At 39.1% G+C, this 16,492-nt stretch overlaps 1 protein-coding gene across 6 annotated transcripts in view; it reads right to left on the reverse strand.

Annotated features, from left to right (window-relative positions):
- Nucleotides 1-29: 29 nt before the first annotated feature.
- Nucleotides 30-16,492, reverse strand: part of ermp1 (endoplasmic reticulum metallopeptidase 1) — a 53,447-nt gene continuing 36,984 nt past the window's right edge. Inside the window, exons 9-16 of one of the 6 annotated variants that reach the window (XR_015935944.1) lie at nt 15,919-16,093; nt 15,047-15,237; nt 13,753-13,905; nt 13,353-13,555; nt 9,153-9,268; nt 8,688-8,823; nt 8,125-8,262; nt 30-1,269 (exon numbers count right to left, since the gene is read on the reverse strand). Coding sequence is in view for 5 of the 6 variants with exons in the window: in XM_088629429.1 (XP_088485555.1) it covers nt 8,095-8,262; nt 8,688-8,851; nt 9,153-9,268; nt 13,353-13,555; nt 13,753-13,905; nt 15,047-15,237; nt 15,919-16,093 (1,170 nt within the window). In the remaining variant the exon portion in view is untranslated. Of the gene's footprint in view, nt 1,270-1,449; nt 8,263-8,687; nt 8,852-9,152; nt 9,269-13,352; nt 13,556-13,752; nt 13,906-15,046; nt 15,238-15,918; nt 16,094-16,492 lie in introns of those variants that run through there. The other 5 variants (XM_088629430.1, XM_088629432.1, XM_088629429.1 and 2 more) reach the window with 5 other exon arrangements.

Consider the following 16,492-nt stretch of genomic DNA (forward strand, 5'->3'; position numbering starts at 1 on the left):
AAGACTGATGTACATGAAGCTATATAAATGGAGAATGATGCTGACTTGGGTGATTAGAATCCCAGCTACAAATATACATGCATTATGTAACCCTAATATCCTAATATATACTGATAAAAGAAACACAATATTCTCTTATAGTCTTATGGATTTAGTAACACCTTTTAAACATATGGTATTGAAAACAATTATGGAAACAAAGGTAAAAATGGATAATGTAAATTTCATACTATAAATTTGTATTGATTGGAATGTTCCATAAACTAGTATTACATTGATATGCAACCCATCAAAAAGTGCCACACTGCCTAAAGGCTAATGAAAGTAAAAACATTCATACAATTCTAGAGCTTTAAATACTATATGCAGAGATCACTGGTTACTGGGAAGGATATCTCATTTAGCAAATGCCCAACATTTCATGCAGTGCTGGATACTGAGACTCTGGGGGTGATCATGGAATTGGTACTGCTGACAATAAAAGATGTTAAGAGAGAGAACCCAAACCACCATATTTCTCAAGCAATAAACCTATCTGCTCATTATTTAAAATGATCCCAAGGCACAATAGTAAAAGTAGCAGTATTAATTGGTTCATGCTTCCATGGTCTGGCTTATATAAATACTCATTTTAAGTTGGTGACTTGAATTCGCACTACTCCACCTGATTGGCTCACTGCTGCATGCAGTGGATCCCATCCCTCACAGTTTCACAGAATAATCCCATTCAAGACCATTTTTCCAGAAAAGGAAAATGCTCAAGGTGCAGACAACTGTAGTAACTTCCAACAAGAACCATTTTGCTAAACCATGGATGCCAATTCACAGCTTCACTCTTTCCCTAAATGAACCAGTGAGGAGCTGCACAATGAACCATTTGCCTGTGAAATCGCCATCTCCCACAAACGTTGTCTTTCGCTTGACTGAACAGCCCCAAAGCCCAGTGGCAAGCAAGTATGTCCATTTCCAAACTAAGATGCTTAAAAATCAGAAGCAGCGAGCTTCTCAGTAGGCAGAGTTGTAAGTCAGAGTGGAGGTTTCACACTGAGCCAGGCACCAGCAGTGGCTGCAAGTCCCAAGTGGCAGTGTAGAGGGAGGGGCTGGGATTACTCAGACAGGTTCTGCTGGGCAACGCAATGGCCTCGGCCACCTCCCGCCACACTGACAGGCTTGCTGGGTCAAGGACACGCCTCACATCCAATAACCACAGAGCAGCTCTTCCTCTTTCTCCATTGTGTGGTCAAAGGGTTTGAAGCCGTGAGTTCAGACCTGAAGATGTAAATGGTGGGTCCAAATTGTGATTATTTGAGAAAAATTATCTCTGGCAATTCAAAATTAAAACAAATATTTAACTCTGAAATTTGCTTCTAACTATTATCTATACTAAACCTTCAGAGCTGTTTACTTACCGTGGAATGGACAATCTTATATATAGAAGAGAACGCAAAATTGTTTGATTAGAATACTTTTATTTACCCACTTTTAGGCATTTATTGTTTATATACTACAGGCTACATGTCACATACACATCATTCCAAAAGCAATCATTGAGACCACCATTTATTGTTTAAATTTTGGTTACATGGAGTTATAGTTGTGAGAGCACGAAAAAATTCAAGTCTATCGGACTACTGCTCAGTTGAGCCACAAAGAATGTTTAATATAGACAAATACTAGTTGATTAAAAATATTGATGCTCCCTGAAAACATAAAAAAAGAAAATTGGGTCTTATTAAAAAATATTAATTATGCAAATGGAATCTGACTCAATAATATTAATAGCATACACTGTAGCTCTCAATGATTGATTCTCTGTCAGACCTTTAATTAATCAAAAGCAACTGACATTACTTTAGATTTAACTGTCTTTCATTGTAGATTAAAACTCTTATTGTCTTCGACTGAAGCTCTGATATATAACTGCAATTTATATTAATGTTAAAGGAGTACAACAGCTTCACAATCACAAATTCTTCCTCATACAGTATGTTTGTATGACCAGGTCGTTTTATCACAAAGGATAGAAGGAGAGCAAATACTTGTTTGGTACTTCTTTGATACTGCTTTAAACTGGGGAAGAGCTCAGTGCACAATAATATACAGCCCTTGTGTTATTCCCAGCCACAAAACCACTGGAATAAACAGGAGAAGATGTATTTTCTGGCTTGAACAATTATGGTCAAATACTTCCTACTCAGTTTAAAAAAAGACAAAAGGTTGCCTAAAAAAAATCATGGCAATTTGTTACATTTCAATCAACAATCCATCAAATCAAATCAAATTGTTAAACATGTCACAATTTAATCAAATCTAAATAAATACAGTGAACACAAAACATTTTAGAATTTATTTTATATAAATAATACTTGGATATTATATATACTGTAAATATAAAACCATTCAACTATAAACAAAGTAAAAATGCTACAAAAAATTAAAAAGCCAAAAGCATCAGTAAAAAAACAGTTGTTTTTCTCTCATTAACAGCTACTGGATGTTCAGAGCACAATAACAAATCGACAAAAGGTGCATATCCAGACAAACCTCTGAAGGTCAAAGGCCTAAGGTCTAAGGCCTCTGCAGATACAACACCACTCTAAACAAAACATCCAAATAACATACAGCAATGAAAACAAGATCAATTTATTCTATGGAAATCTAGCCTTACAGACCCTAATATTGCAATACATGTCCTACTCTGCAACATGTGCAGTAAATTACACATTTGTCAGGCATATGATCATAAAGCTAACTCATTATGCACATTTATACAGTATACAGTACAAACCATTATTTTCCAGTTACAGTGCCAATGTACAGTAGCTAGTTTTTTATAGAAAATTTCACAAAAGTTAATAAGGTCCACTCTTTCCATAAGCTTATACAGTAATTGCATAAAATCCTCTTTATTGAGAAAGAAGCTTAAGTGAGACCTACAGAATTTAAATATAGTAACTTTATTAAATCCTCAAAAATTAAATCGAAAACATTCAAATATATTTATGCCCGACACTTCTATGTCAGCAAGGCCAAATGACGCATTTCTCACTAAATCCACAAGAATTATTCCTGACAATGTGACAATAACTATCAGATCCAATATGCACATGAAAAAAGAGTACTTTCTCCAAAAGGGCTACCATGTGTCTGATTTAAAACATTTATATTTAAATTTTGTTGCAATTTATACTGTCTTCTTATACGGTCTTTGCTCAGAGATTTAGGAATTTTCTCATTACAAAGAAAATGATCACACAGTTCAATTTAATTTATGTTCCTCATATCCTCATTTGATTAAAACCTCTCAAATGTAAATTAAAACATCTGAGTTGTTTGTTGTGATTACTGCTATATACCTATGCACAAAACTACAGCTGGAAAATCCATTAATTTGAAGCAAATCATTTCAACTTGGTTACACATTCTGACTACAAGTGGGATTTGTGCTTGTTATTGGAGCAATTCTGAAATACAAATAATCTTGAATAAAGCAGAAAAAAACATAAATCAACACTACCTCACCCTAAACACTTATCCCTGATTTGATTTTGTTCTCGAAAAATTAAACCTGCAGTTCATCAGTAATACATCTACTGATAGTCTTAAAATACAAAACTGAAGTTGGTCATGTGACCTGTGCTCCACATCATCAGCTGCATAGTATAAAAATAATCTCTTAATGCAAACAGTAGTGTATGGTTTGCATAAATTCCTTGTAGGAAGGCTAAAAGCAGTGCTCTGCATTTGTTAATAATGCCACTATTGCAATTAATTAGCAATTAAATTAGGATTTCAAGAGCAAGTCATTCAAGTTTTTCTAAATTATTTTGTGTTATAAACCTGCATAATTTAGAATTGCCAATTGTGTGTTTATTGCATCTCGGTGAACTGCTATGAACCCTGCAAACACACTCCTTTAACCTGCCCACTTTCAAACCACTCATTTTTCAACTCCTCACAGCCCCATGTACAGCAGGAGGTTTATCGTTGGCTGTAGGGGAGGCACATACCTCACTAGCAGCACTGCAACCACCAGGGAAGACACAGCGATCATGCTGTCATTGGGAGCTGACAGAGCCCAGCCCTACCCTCATGACTGAGGAATTAGTCAGAGTCAACTAGTAACATGTCGCTTTTTCAGATCCATGAGTTCAATCTGGTCTCAGGCAAGTGGCTTTACCACTTGAACCCAATTTAAGTAACCTACAGTACAGCGGCTAGAAGACAATCTCCCGGACAAAAAGAAGATAGTAAAAGCTGTTTGAAGACTTAGTGTAAGGTTGATTCAGTGCTCAAATTGAGTCTTTTTTCCCTCTTGAAGTGCTAGGGTTTTCAGCATTTTTTACATGGCCAAGCTAAACTTAAGTGTTTTAACAGAACCCATCTAAGTTCAATGGCATTCAAGAACTCCAGAAACAAAACTATGCACATAGGTGCTTTTGTTTGTTTAGTTTAGTTTTAGAGTTAAGTTTAGGTACTGGCTGAAATTTAGGGGTTGTGTTACTGTCAGAGTACTTCACTACACTCTGCATTCCCAACAGTACTGGATATACAGCCATCGTGTAAATGGCTACTGGAGTCATTAAGGCCCTTTAGGGAGTCATTTAGGCCCTAAACCTAGAGTGTTCTGCCTTTCATTTTGTTGACAGCTATGTAAGGAGTGACTTCAAAGAGAAGGGGAAGATCATACAGTGGATATAAAAAGTCTAAACACCCTTATTGAAATTGCAGGTTTTTGTGATGTTAAGCCAGAAATCAAGATAAATCATGTCAGACATTTTTCCATCTTTAATGTGACCTTGCAAGCAAAATTCAAGAGAAAAACAAATAGGTAATTATTAGGAAAAATAATTGAAATGAAAAAACCTACAACACCCTGGTTGCATAAGTGTGTACAGCCTTTTATAATGGGGGCTGTAGCTGTGTTCAGAGTTAACCAATCACATTCAAAATCATGTCCAAAGGTAAGAAGCATACAGTACACCTACCATCAATGAAAGTGATTCTGATTAACCCCAAATAAAAATCAGCTGTTCCTGTAGGATTTCCTTGAAACTTTCGGGTTGCATCCTACTGGGATAGCCATGGTCCGCAAGGAGCTGACAAAAAATCTAAGGGATCTTATTGTTGAAAGGTACTGATCAGGAGAGGGGGATAAAAGAACATCAAAGGCATTGGAGCACTGTTAAGACTATTATCAATAAGTGGAGATACATGGACATTGCCAAGATCAGGACGACCCTCCGCAGTTGATGACAGGACAAGGAGAAAACTTATCAGGGAGACTACCAAGAGGCTTACAGCAATATTAAAGGAGCTGCAGGAATTTCTGGCAGGTACTGGTCACTCCTTGCATGTGACAACAATCTCCCATATTCTGCACAAGTCTGCAGTCTATGGGGTAGGGTGGCAAGACGGAAGCCATTTTCACAAAAAAGAACATCCAAGCCCATCTAATCACCCCAAACTATGTGGGAAAAAGTCTTATGGTCAAATGAGACAAAGGGTGAACTTTTTGGCCTAAATTGTAAAAGATATGTTTGGCGCAAAGACAACACAGCCCATCATCCATAGAACACCATACCTAATGTGAAGTATGGTGGTGGCAGCATCTTGCTTTGGGGCTGCTTCTCTTCAGCTGGGACTGGGGCTCTAGTCAAGATAGATGGGATAATGATTTTGGCATAAAACCTGCTGGCCTCTGTCAGAAAGCTGAAGATGAAGAGGAATTTCACCTTCCAACATAATAACGACCCAAAGTACACATCCAAGTCAACCAAAGAATGGCTTCAGAAAAGGAAGATCAATGTCTTGGAATGGCACAGTCAAAGCCCAGACCTCAATCCAATAGAAAACCTGTGGAATGACCTAAAGAGGGCTGTGCACATGAGATGCCCTAGCAATTTGAAGGAGCGTGAACTTTTTTGTAAGGAAGAGTGGGATAAAACTGCAAAGTCTAGGTGTGCAAAGTTGAGACAAAACTTATTCACAAAGACATACTGTTGTAATAAATGCAAAAAGTGCTTCCACAAAGTATTAGTTGGGGGGATGTGCACACTTATGCAACCAGGGTGTGTTGTAGGTTTTTTCATTTCAATTCTTTTTCCTAATAATTATCTATTTTTTTTTCTCTAGAATTTTGTTGGTTGCAAAGTCACATTAAAGATGGAAAAATGTCTGACATGATTTATCTTGATTTCTGGCTTTACATTACAAAAACCTGCAATTTTAATAAGGGTGTGTAGACTTTTTATATCCACTGTTTGTAATCATTTCCCAAATGTTTATAATCTGAAAAGAACTAAGATACCAGAAAAGAAAATTCTCCTGAATGACTACTAAACATATAGTTATGTTCTCCCTTTTGTTTGTTTAAAATGTGTGAAAAACACAGAATACTAAAGTAGGAATATATTTAACATATCAGACACACAAGGCAGCTGTGAGAAAAACTGTTTGTGGTGGACTTCGGGCACAAAGATGACTTCCATGCAATTTGTAAGATAAATACTCTTTTTACCTCCAATAGTCACTGTCTGGACAGTGCTGTACAGTAGTAAAAATTCATTGTCAAAGTATTACCTGCCAACACAGTCTAAGCAAAACTACAGTATATGAAATAAAAATTAAACCAGTCACATAATTAGTGTTTTCTTAGCTACAGTGCAAGATAGCAAACTCCAAAATACAGTAAATAAACATACTGTGTCTGTGTCTGTGCATACTGTTAAATGTATGTAGCAAGTAGAGTTTGTAACATGCCATAACACCCTGTTATAAAATGTATACAGCAATTTTTTTATAACATTTGTCGTGTTAAATGAACTTACAAGTTACTTACAAGCTAAACAAGTTAATATTACTTTACATGCATCCCAGGCTGTTGAGACAAGACTGAAAAAATGTAACTAGACAAGCTTGTACACTGAGGTTACAGGAAATGAACAAGCCTTTTAAAATCATATGTTCTAAATTGGCATACAAAAGATTAAGGAACATTGAAAAGTGATTATTAAAATATTTTGGTCATAAAATTTCATTGTACTGGTAATAGAGGGAAGTGCAAAGCCAGTAGCACCCCACTCAAAATTAACTAGCTAACAGAGGATTGAAAACTATTCCATTGGACAACAGTATGAGCAACGTTACGTCCGCAGTCAGGTCAATAAGACACACTCAGTAAAAGGGGAAATGAGGTAATACACGTCCTACGATAAGCTCTAAAATCACAATACTAGAATACAGTGTATAAGAACAGCTAGTACTGTAAATACCACTGAGGTCTTTTTCCACATTATGCAATATATACTCTACCTGAATTACACAGGAAATACTTTATCTTTAAATCAAGATTCATTTTAATACTTTATAAACAATCTCGTATAATGTGTTCTGAATTGCCTAAATGCCAAAGCACAGTTCAATTGTTTTCGGTAAATTTAGAATCTTGGATTATTTTTATACCCACTCAATTTGGTACAGCCAATTGTGCGTTTTCATGTCTTGTCTCCTCTGATGCGTCCACATTCAAACTGCTCGTTCTTTTTGCACATCACCGATCACACAGCTCCCTGCAGGAGGCTCAGCTCTGACTCAAGCCCCCAGGGTCACTGCAAACCGACTCAGCCCTCCCCGCCTTTGGGAGCACTCAGCCGACTGAGACAAGGGACTAGTGAGGCGACCCAGGCTTGAACCTGTGTTCACAGAGGTCAGTCTGTGCTTGGGAGAGTGCTCTTACTGGTTGAGCCATGCCTGCAGAGGCATGCTTATGTGCACTTAAAAGCCATAATTCCCATTAACACATGTGAGTCCAGTTTGTTTACAGACCTAACTGTGATCCCTGGGAAGGCTGCAAAGATAAAGCACTGGTAGTCTTCTTTCTCCTCTACTTTTTAAGATGTAATCTGAGAAATGTAACAAAAATGGCAAGGACTCTGCTGCAGCCTACTGTGGACCTGCAGATTTCCACAGAAGGAGTTACTTGGGGAACATGACTTTAAAAACGCTAAGGATATCCATTAGCAGATAAATGGAATACAGATATCCAAAAAACCCTTTCATAAATATGCTTGTTTAAAAAAATGTTAGCAGGCTCTAGTACTTGTACAGGTTGTAAGTGCTGACCCAGTAAGAAGGGAAGGTCCAGACAGGAAAGCGATCCAGTAAGTCTGCAAGCTGTGGTGTCTTCTGATCCTCCCCAAAGAAGTAGTGAGATGCTATAGCAACAGTGATCATTCCATCAGCAGACTCAGACTTGGGGGCCTGGTATAGGAGAGACATTGCAGGTGATTATGGGTTTTCATCACAAATGGTTTCTCCTGAAAAATTAACTATTAATATGGGACTTCTGACAGGAGTTTGCAGGAGTCTGTAGGGCTTTACAAACATAGTTGCTAAAACTACAAATGGCAAAGAAACACTGTTTTTCATCTTAGGGAGAACCAGTTATTTAAAAAGAATCAGATGATGAATCAAGGTAGTGTGTTTCATAACAAAGGGACAGCAATAAACTAAACAGTTAAATCATTTATTTTATGTGTGCCTCTATTGTAGGTATCAAAGTACAGGTTTGAGCACCAGCTGATTTTTTTCAAATCTAATTCAAGCACAACTACAAAGTACAATGTGAACATGCTTTGATAATCATGTTTCTGACAGTACCGAGGTGTGCCCTGAGAGAAAATCACCTGAACTTCAATCCAGAACTTCCAGGCTGGAGCATCCAGGCCATGGGAGTAAAAGATGAAGTACTCCCCCTCGAGGCCAAACTGTGGAGTGAAATCTCCAAATGACCAGCCGGACAACAGCGTTCCACTGTGGGGCCTGAGGTAGAGAGACATATGGCTGGGCCCTTGAGGATGGGGAAGCAGAAAAATAAAAAAATATTCAGACCTCAGAATTGGGAAAAGTTGAAAACAATAAAGACTAGGAGAGTGAGAATTAAAATATCTCACCCTAACAAAGAGTTCCTTGTCATATTATTAAAAGCAGAATTTTATAAGGAAGAAACATCCTCCAAAATAAAAAATAATAACTGTCTAATGTAATTTCTAATAATTAAGGAGCATCGTAGTCACAACACCAAATAAACAATGTCAAATACTTGATAAAACCAGACACATCTGCTCTGAGACCCAGCAGCTTCTTCTTACCTGTGACTTCAAAGGACAGCTTAGTAGTACCCCAGTCTGTTTCTTCCCGGGACACCAGTTGAAACTGGAGTGGCATCTTTGGTGACACCTCTGGAGCAGGCAGATACCAATTCTTCCTGAGAAAGAAAACTCTAAAAACTGAAGAGGCAGTCTGGGCAGTTCATTCTGTTTTAATTTTTAAAACTGCATCATGTTTTTTGACTTTCCCTCGGGAGGGGGATCAGAATACCTCCTGGGTATCCCTGCCTGTCGTAAGAGGCAACTAAAAGGGTTGTGTCAGGAAGGACATCCGACGTAAAACCATCTTGCCAAAACCATAGTTGCAAAGAACACAAAGCACATACCGGATCGGTCGGGGCCCGAGTGAGAGGCGGGAGCAGGGGACAGAAAGAGAGGCCAATCAAGAGGTGTGAAGTCAGAATGGGTGCAGGGAGGTGTGAAATGAAACTTCCAATGAATGGAGAAAATTTCAAAGAACAGTAGTCTGTCGTTAAGGGAAGGGAGAATGTGTGATCCTAGCTGCAGAATAATTTTAGTTTCGGTGGTCTTTCTGATGTATGAGTTCGGAAAACCGTCTTTGAGAACACAGACGGAGAGATTAGAGTGGTCGTGGCCGTCAGAGGTGAAATGAGAAACAATGGGCTTGGAGAGATCTTTAATCTTCACAGCCCTGACGTGTTCTCTGAAGCGGTCTCCGAAGCTCCTTCCTGTTTCTCCAATGTAGATGGCCAATGTAGATGACTCCACCATACAGGAGTGGAGGCCATGATACCCAAATAAACTACATATTAGTGAGAAGAATTGATAGAGCGAAAGTCCAAGATGCTTAAGTCCTGCCCTATGAGGCTGTTACCAGAAAACACAGGCTACTGGTGATGGACATCACAATATTGAAGGAGCGAAGAATAAAGCAGAGACCCAGCACGAACAGAAGTGTGGAAACTGAGAGAAAACAAAGTAGATTTCAACAGGCTGGTGAGAGAAATGAAAAACAACACAGAGGAAACAGAGGAGCCTTCAGTTGAAGAAGAGAAATTTCAGTAAAGGAAGTGACAGAAGCTATCAAAGAGATGAAAGTGGGCAAAGCAAATGGACCATCAGGAATAGCAGAAGAACACTTTAAGAACCTCATGAAGAGGGGATTCAGTGGCTGACGAGATTGCTAAACAATATTGCAAAAGAAGAGAGAATTCCAGAAGAATGGACAAAAAGCAGTATGGTTACCATCTACAAGGAGGAGACCCAGTGGAGTGTAAAAACTATAGAGGAATAAAACTTCTGGAACATGGATTGAAAATCCTGGAAAAAAATCTGGACAAGAGACTCAGGAAGATAGTCAGGATTCACAACTCATAATTTGGATTCTCAGCGGGGAAAAGCACAACAGATGCCATTTTTGTGATGAGACAGTTACAGGAGAAGACACTAGAGAAAGTGAAAAAGCTGTATGTGGCCTTTCTGGACTTGGAGAATGCATATGACCGTGTGACAGAGAGGAGGTGAATTGTTGCTTGAGGAAGAAAGGAGTACCAGAAAGCAAGGTGAAGTTAGTTCAAGCAACCTATAGAGATGCAACTATGAAGGTGGTCACACAACGGGGAGAGACAAAAGAGTTTGAAATCACAGTTGGAGTACACCAAGGATCAGCACTAAGTCCCTTCCTTTTTATAAACATTATTGACACACTGACAGAGGAGGTAAGAACAGAAGTGCTTTGGGAACTCATCTTTCCTGATGATGTGGCACTGATGGCAGATTCAGGAGTAGAACTACAGGAGAAAGTGTTCAAATGGCAGAGGAGTCTGGAAAAGGGTGGACTGAAAATGAATGCAGAAAAAACTGAAATAATGGTAATGGAGAGAATAGGAGATACTATGACCAATGATGAGGAGACAAATGGAGGAAAACTGAAACTTGATGGCTTTAAATACCTTGGATCAAAACTGGTAACAAGTGGAGAGAAATAACTGGAATAATCTGTGACAGGAAAATTCCTAGAAAGTTAAAGTGCAAAATGTACAAGACTGTGATTAGACCTGTACTAGCATATGGAGCTGAATGCTTGGCAGTTGGAAAGAGGGAAGAGAACTTGATGAGAAGAACTGAAATGAGGATGTTGAGATGGATTCTGCAGATTTCAATGAAGGATAAGATCAGAAATGAAGAAATCCGTTGACGATGTAGGGTGGTGGATGTACAGTGCCTTGCGAAAGTATTCGGCCCCCTTGAACTTTTCAACCTTTTGCCACATTTCAGGCTTCAAACATAAAGATATAAATTTTTTATTTTATGTGAAGAATCACCAACAAGTGGGACACAATTGTGAAGTGGAACGAAATCTATTGGATTTTTGAAACTTTTTTAACTAATAAAAAAATGAAAAGTGGGGCGTGCAAAATTATTCGGCCCCTTGCGTTAATACTTTGTAGAGCGACCTTTTGCTGCGATTACAGCTGCTAGTCGCTTGGGGTATGTCTCTATCAGTTTTGCACATCGAGAGACTGAAATTCTTGCCCATTCTTCCTTGCAAAACAGCTTGAGCTCAGTGAGGTTGGATGGAGAGCGTTTGTGAACAGCAGTTTTCAGCTCTTTCCACAGATTCTCGATTGGATTCAGGTCTGGACTTTGACTTGGCCATTCAAACACCTGGATACGTTTATTTGTGAACCATTCCTTTGTAGATTTTGCTGTATGTTTGGGATCATTGTCTTGTTGGAAGATAAATCTCCGTCCCAGTTTCAGGTCTTTTGCAGACTCCAACAGGTTTTCATCCAGAATGGTCCTGTATTTGGCTGCATCCATCTTCCCCTCAATTTTAACCATCTTCCCTGTCCCTGCTGAAGAAAAGCAGGCCCAAACCATGATGCTGCCACCACCATGTTTGACAGTGGGGATGGTGTGTTGAGGGTGATGAGCTGTGTTGCTTTTACGCCAAACATATCGTTTTGCATTGTGGCCAAAAAGTTCGATTTTGGTTTCATCTGACCAGAGCACCTTCTTCCACATGTTTGGGGTGTCTCCCAGGTGGCTTGTGGCAAACTTTAGACGAGACTTTTTATGGATATCTTTGAGAAATGGCTTTCTTCTTGCCACTCTTCCATAAAGGCCAGATTTGTGCAGTGTAAGACTGATTGTTGTCCTATGGACAGACTCTCCCACCTCAGCTGTAGTTCTCTGCAGTTCATCCAGAGTGATCATGGGCCTCTTGGCTGCATCTCTGATCAGTCTTCTCCTTGTCTGAGCTGAAAGTTTAGAGGGACGGCCAGGTCTTGGTAGATTTGCAGTGGTCTGATACTCCTTCCATTTTAAGATGATCGCTTGCACAGTGCTCCTTGGGATGTTTGAAGCTTGGGAAATCTTTTTGTATCCAAATCCGGCTTTAAACTTCTCCACAACAGTATTACGGACCTGCCTGGTGTGTTCCTTGGTCTTCATGATGCTCTCTGCGCTTTCAACAGAACCTTGAGACTATCACAGAGCAGGTGCATTTATACAGAGACTTGATTACACACAGGTGGATTCTATTTATCACCATCAGTCATTTAGGACAACATTGGATCATTCAGAGATCCTCGCTGAACTTCTGGAGTGAGTTTGCTGCACTGAAAGTAAAGGGGCCGAATAATTTTGCACGCCCCACTTTTCATTTTTTTATTAGTTAAAAAAGTTTCAAAAATCCAATAGATTTCGTTCCACTTCACAATTGTGTCCCACTTGTTGGTGATTCTTCACATAAAATAAAAAATTTATATCTTTATGTTTGAAGCCTGAAATGTGGCAAAAGGTTGAAAAGTTCAAGGGGGCCGAATACTTTCGCAAGGCACTGTAGATGAGAAGATGCGAGAGGCGAGGTTAAGGTGGTATGGACATATCATGAGGAGGTACGTTGAGGAAGTAACAAAGAGGGTAATGGAATTTGAGGTGGAAGGTAACAGGGGAAGAGGCAGGCCTAGAAAGAGATGGATAGATTGTGCGAGAAAAGATATGGAGGTATGTGAAGTGAGTGAGGAAGATGTACTCGACAGAGACAAGTAGAGAAGAGCAACCAAAGCAGCTGACCCCAGGACAGTCTGGGACTAAGGCTGTGAAAAAGAAGAAGAAGAAGAAGAAGAAGAAGATCATGTTTTTTGACATATTCATGAATCTCCCACAGACCAGATTACTATTATTTAAAATAGTTCCATGCTGTTGATTACGCACCTGACAAGAAAGCGGACAGGCAGAAACCATGGGAAACCACAGAAAGGGTGGCTATCTTCACACTTGGCCCGAATGGTGTCATTGATTTCGGGGATGTGAGGTGTGATGTACCTCATCCCCGTGTAGTCAAACCCATTGATCCAAACCCCCGAGTCCTTCCTTTCCACCTGGCCATGGAGGTCGTAGAACATGCGAGTGGTGTGCTAGAATCACATGGGTTACAGGGTTTAATTTGTTAAGAATCTTTTAATTATTCCGTTTTTAAATGGTTAAAGTACTAGAATTGTCATGTCTTAATGTGGTATGTACTGTCTTTGGTGAGAAAAATCTTAAAGTGTTGAAATGAATAATAAGTAGTTTCAAATGCAGTGTCCAGAGGTGGACTGGTCATCTCTGTTACCTGCAGGAAGACGCGCTTGGGCCGAGGGTTAGAAGGATTGTCAGAGTAAGGGAAGAACAGGCCACAGGAAACCAACACGAGCACCACAGCAAAGACAGCACCCAGCACTGCCAACATCTTCTTTGTGCTCCTGACCAGGTAAATGAAGTGCAGCTGGGAGAGAAAGAAGACTCAGGCCTAACAGATCTGAAGCAATGCTTTGATATGAATCACGGTTCCACAAATCTGCTCATTCAACTCTGTGCCTTGCCTCTGCGTAGGACTGACAATATCAAAACCAGGTATAGATTACTGAGATCCTTTATTTCCTAACAGAAATGTAAATACCTTTGACAGGACTGGCATTTTTCCTGACTTTCAGGCTCCTAACTGGTAGTTCCATTATTATCCTCCAGGTGTCCCTGGAAGCAACTAATCTCAGCAATCTTTAAACAGCACAGGTCCTGTGGTTATACAACTAGAAACCAAATATGCTTTTTGTAATTCATTGGTGCAAATCAATAATTTGACACAATTAAAGAAAAAATAAATAAAATCACAAGTAGATGAACAATTACATCACAAACCACATAACTGAGTGAATGTTTGCACAAAAATCCACCAGGTGTTCTACACACCAACGGATGGAACAACATTTGCATAATCAACAAATTATCATTGCACAATTCTCAAATGATAACAGACCAACATGTAAAATCACAAAAATACACAAAATGAAAGGCTGAGTTTGACACTGTGTAGTAAAGTAAAGTGACACTAACCCTCTGTAAAGAATGTAAGGGAAAAGAAAGCTTGGAACCCTAGCATGCTGTAATGCTGGAATTTAGAATTTGACAGAGGCATCGGTCTGTGTGGCATTGGCTCCAATCCCTTGTTGTAACGAGCTTTGAAAAACTTCCTACATTAACTCCTCTAAAAAAGGAGCATCTACTGCATGCTGCTGATTTACGCAAAAACAAAAGAATTGGTTAAAAGGTCAGTGTGTCTGTAGTTACTGAATCAATACATCCATCCACTGAATGAACAATTATTATAACATATACAGCTAATATGCTGTATATAATAATACAGCTTAAAATGTGACTAATTTATTTCAGATAATATTTAATCCATTTCATGATGATGAATTCCAACATTAACATTAACAAAGTGGAAAATTTTCTTAGATTTTATGGAAAATCTGGCTTCCTTCAAGGAATGGCTGGATGAGAATCCTGGACCAATTAACTACTAACAAGCAAACAAGCTAGATGGGCCAAGTGGTCCCCTGACTCTGAGGAGGCAGCATACTCACAAAGTAGGAAGAAAGAAAAATGGTGCCCAGCGTGATGAGGGTGGCCAGCACCACGTCTGGTGGGATTTCTGTGCCACTGCGCCCCAGGATGGGTGTGAAGATCTCAAACACCACCCAGATGAGAAACATGAAATGCACATAGGGCAGAGTCAGGCCAAATAGGTACAGTACTGAGTACTTTAGTGTGGCACCTTAGAGGAAGGGGAGAAAGGAAGAACAGATTCAGTGGATTCATCTGTTGATCACATCAAAGCAGAAAATACAAAACTTTTCAAACCTTGGGTCCGAATACCTCATGCTTTTTACCTGGCATGGCAAGTTGCACCAGTGACAAGCCACAACCCACCTAGATGAATCACAATATTGTTTCAAGTTCTTAATTGCTCTGAGCAATGGTCAAAAATACTTGCAAAATGCTTTATGTTTCCACCCAATACTCAAAGAATGCCAATAACACCCATTTTCACATTTTGTATAAATTATCTACACATTATTTGTTCTTGCTCTGCCATTTTCAGTATGACATGTCATTATGTAGTATTTATGAGAGTTTGAATGTCAGTCAGCATTAAAAGAGTCAGTCAGATAAACTCAGGCACACAAGAGAAATGATAATTTATTCATCTGCAAGTTGAGCCCCAATAACTATATCTTGTGACAGTAAGGGCATGTGTCTATGACGACAGAATAAATGGAAAGCAGGAATAAGAAAACAGTGAGATTAAAACACAGGAGTAGAGTGAAAATGTTAGAAAAAAATTATATGTATAGTAACAACTACAGTCAACATGTACGATGTAACAGGGGAGGGGGTTGGAAGAGAGGAAGGCAGAGAAAATTGAGCAGACAGAAGAAGGCCAGTGGAGCTTCACCTTTCTGCTTAAACTCCTGAGAGAGCAGCAGTTTTATGAGAAGCGGGAAGGCCACCATGAGCATGGGGACATAGGCCGAGCACAGGCCCTGCTGTGTGAGGAACACCAGGGCACAACACCACAGAGTCATGCTCACATCGAAATACAGCTCCCCCAGCTGCAGGCGTGGAACATTCTGGAGAACACAGCAAAGCACTTGTATCAACACATCGATGAAACCAACGTTAGTCAGAAGTGCTTTCTCTTTCTTTTCAAACTAAAATGAAAAACTTTGAAGACGGAAACAATGTAGATTGATAACATACTGTAGGTAAAGAAAATTTTTTCAAATTCAAATTGTTATGGACAATTACCAGCAGTTGAGCTGATGGTTAGAAAAATGTCAGGCAAATATTTCACTGTAATAAAATGCTCTGAAATTCACTGTTATCTCTACCTCATTCTATAGATTATGAGGGGAAAGTAAGGTTTTCTTTTGTGTACAAATATCCCTGCCATTGACATAACTTAAAATACTTAAAAATATTTTTTACTACAATCAATGTTTTGGAAATGGTGTTCTAGTTACATTTTA

The sequence above is a fragment of the Lepisosteus platostomus genome, chromosome 4 (genome assembly GCF_059453375.1).
Source record: "Lepisosteus platostomus isolate fLepPlt1 chromosome 4, fLepPlt1.hap1, whole genome shotgun sequence".
Taxonomy (NCBI): Eukaryota; Metazoa; Chordata; class Actinopteri; order Semionotiformes; family Lepisosteidae; genus Lepisosteus; species Lepisosteus platostomus.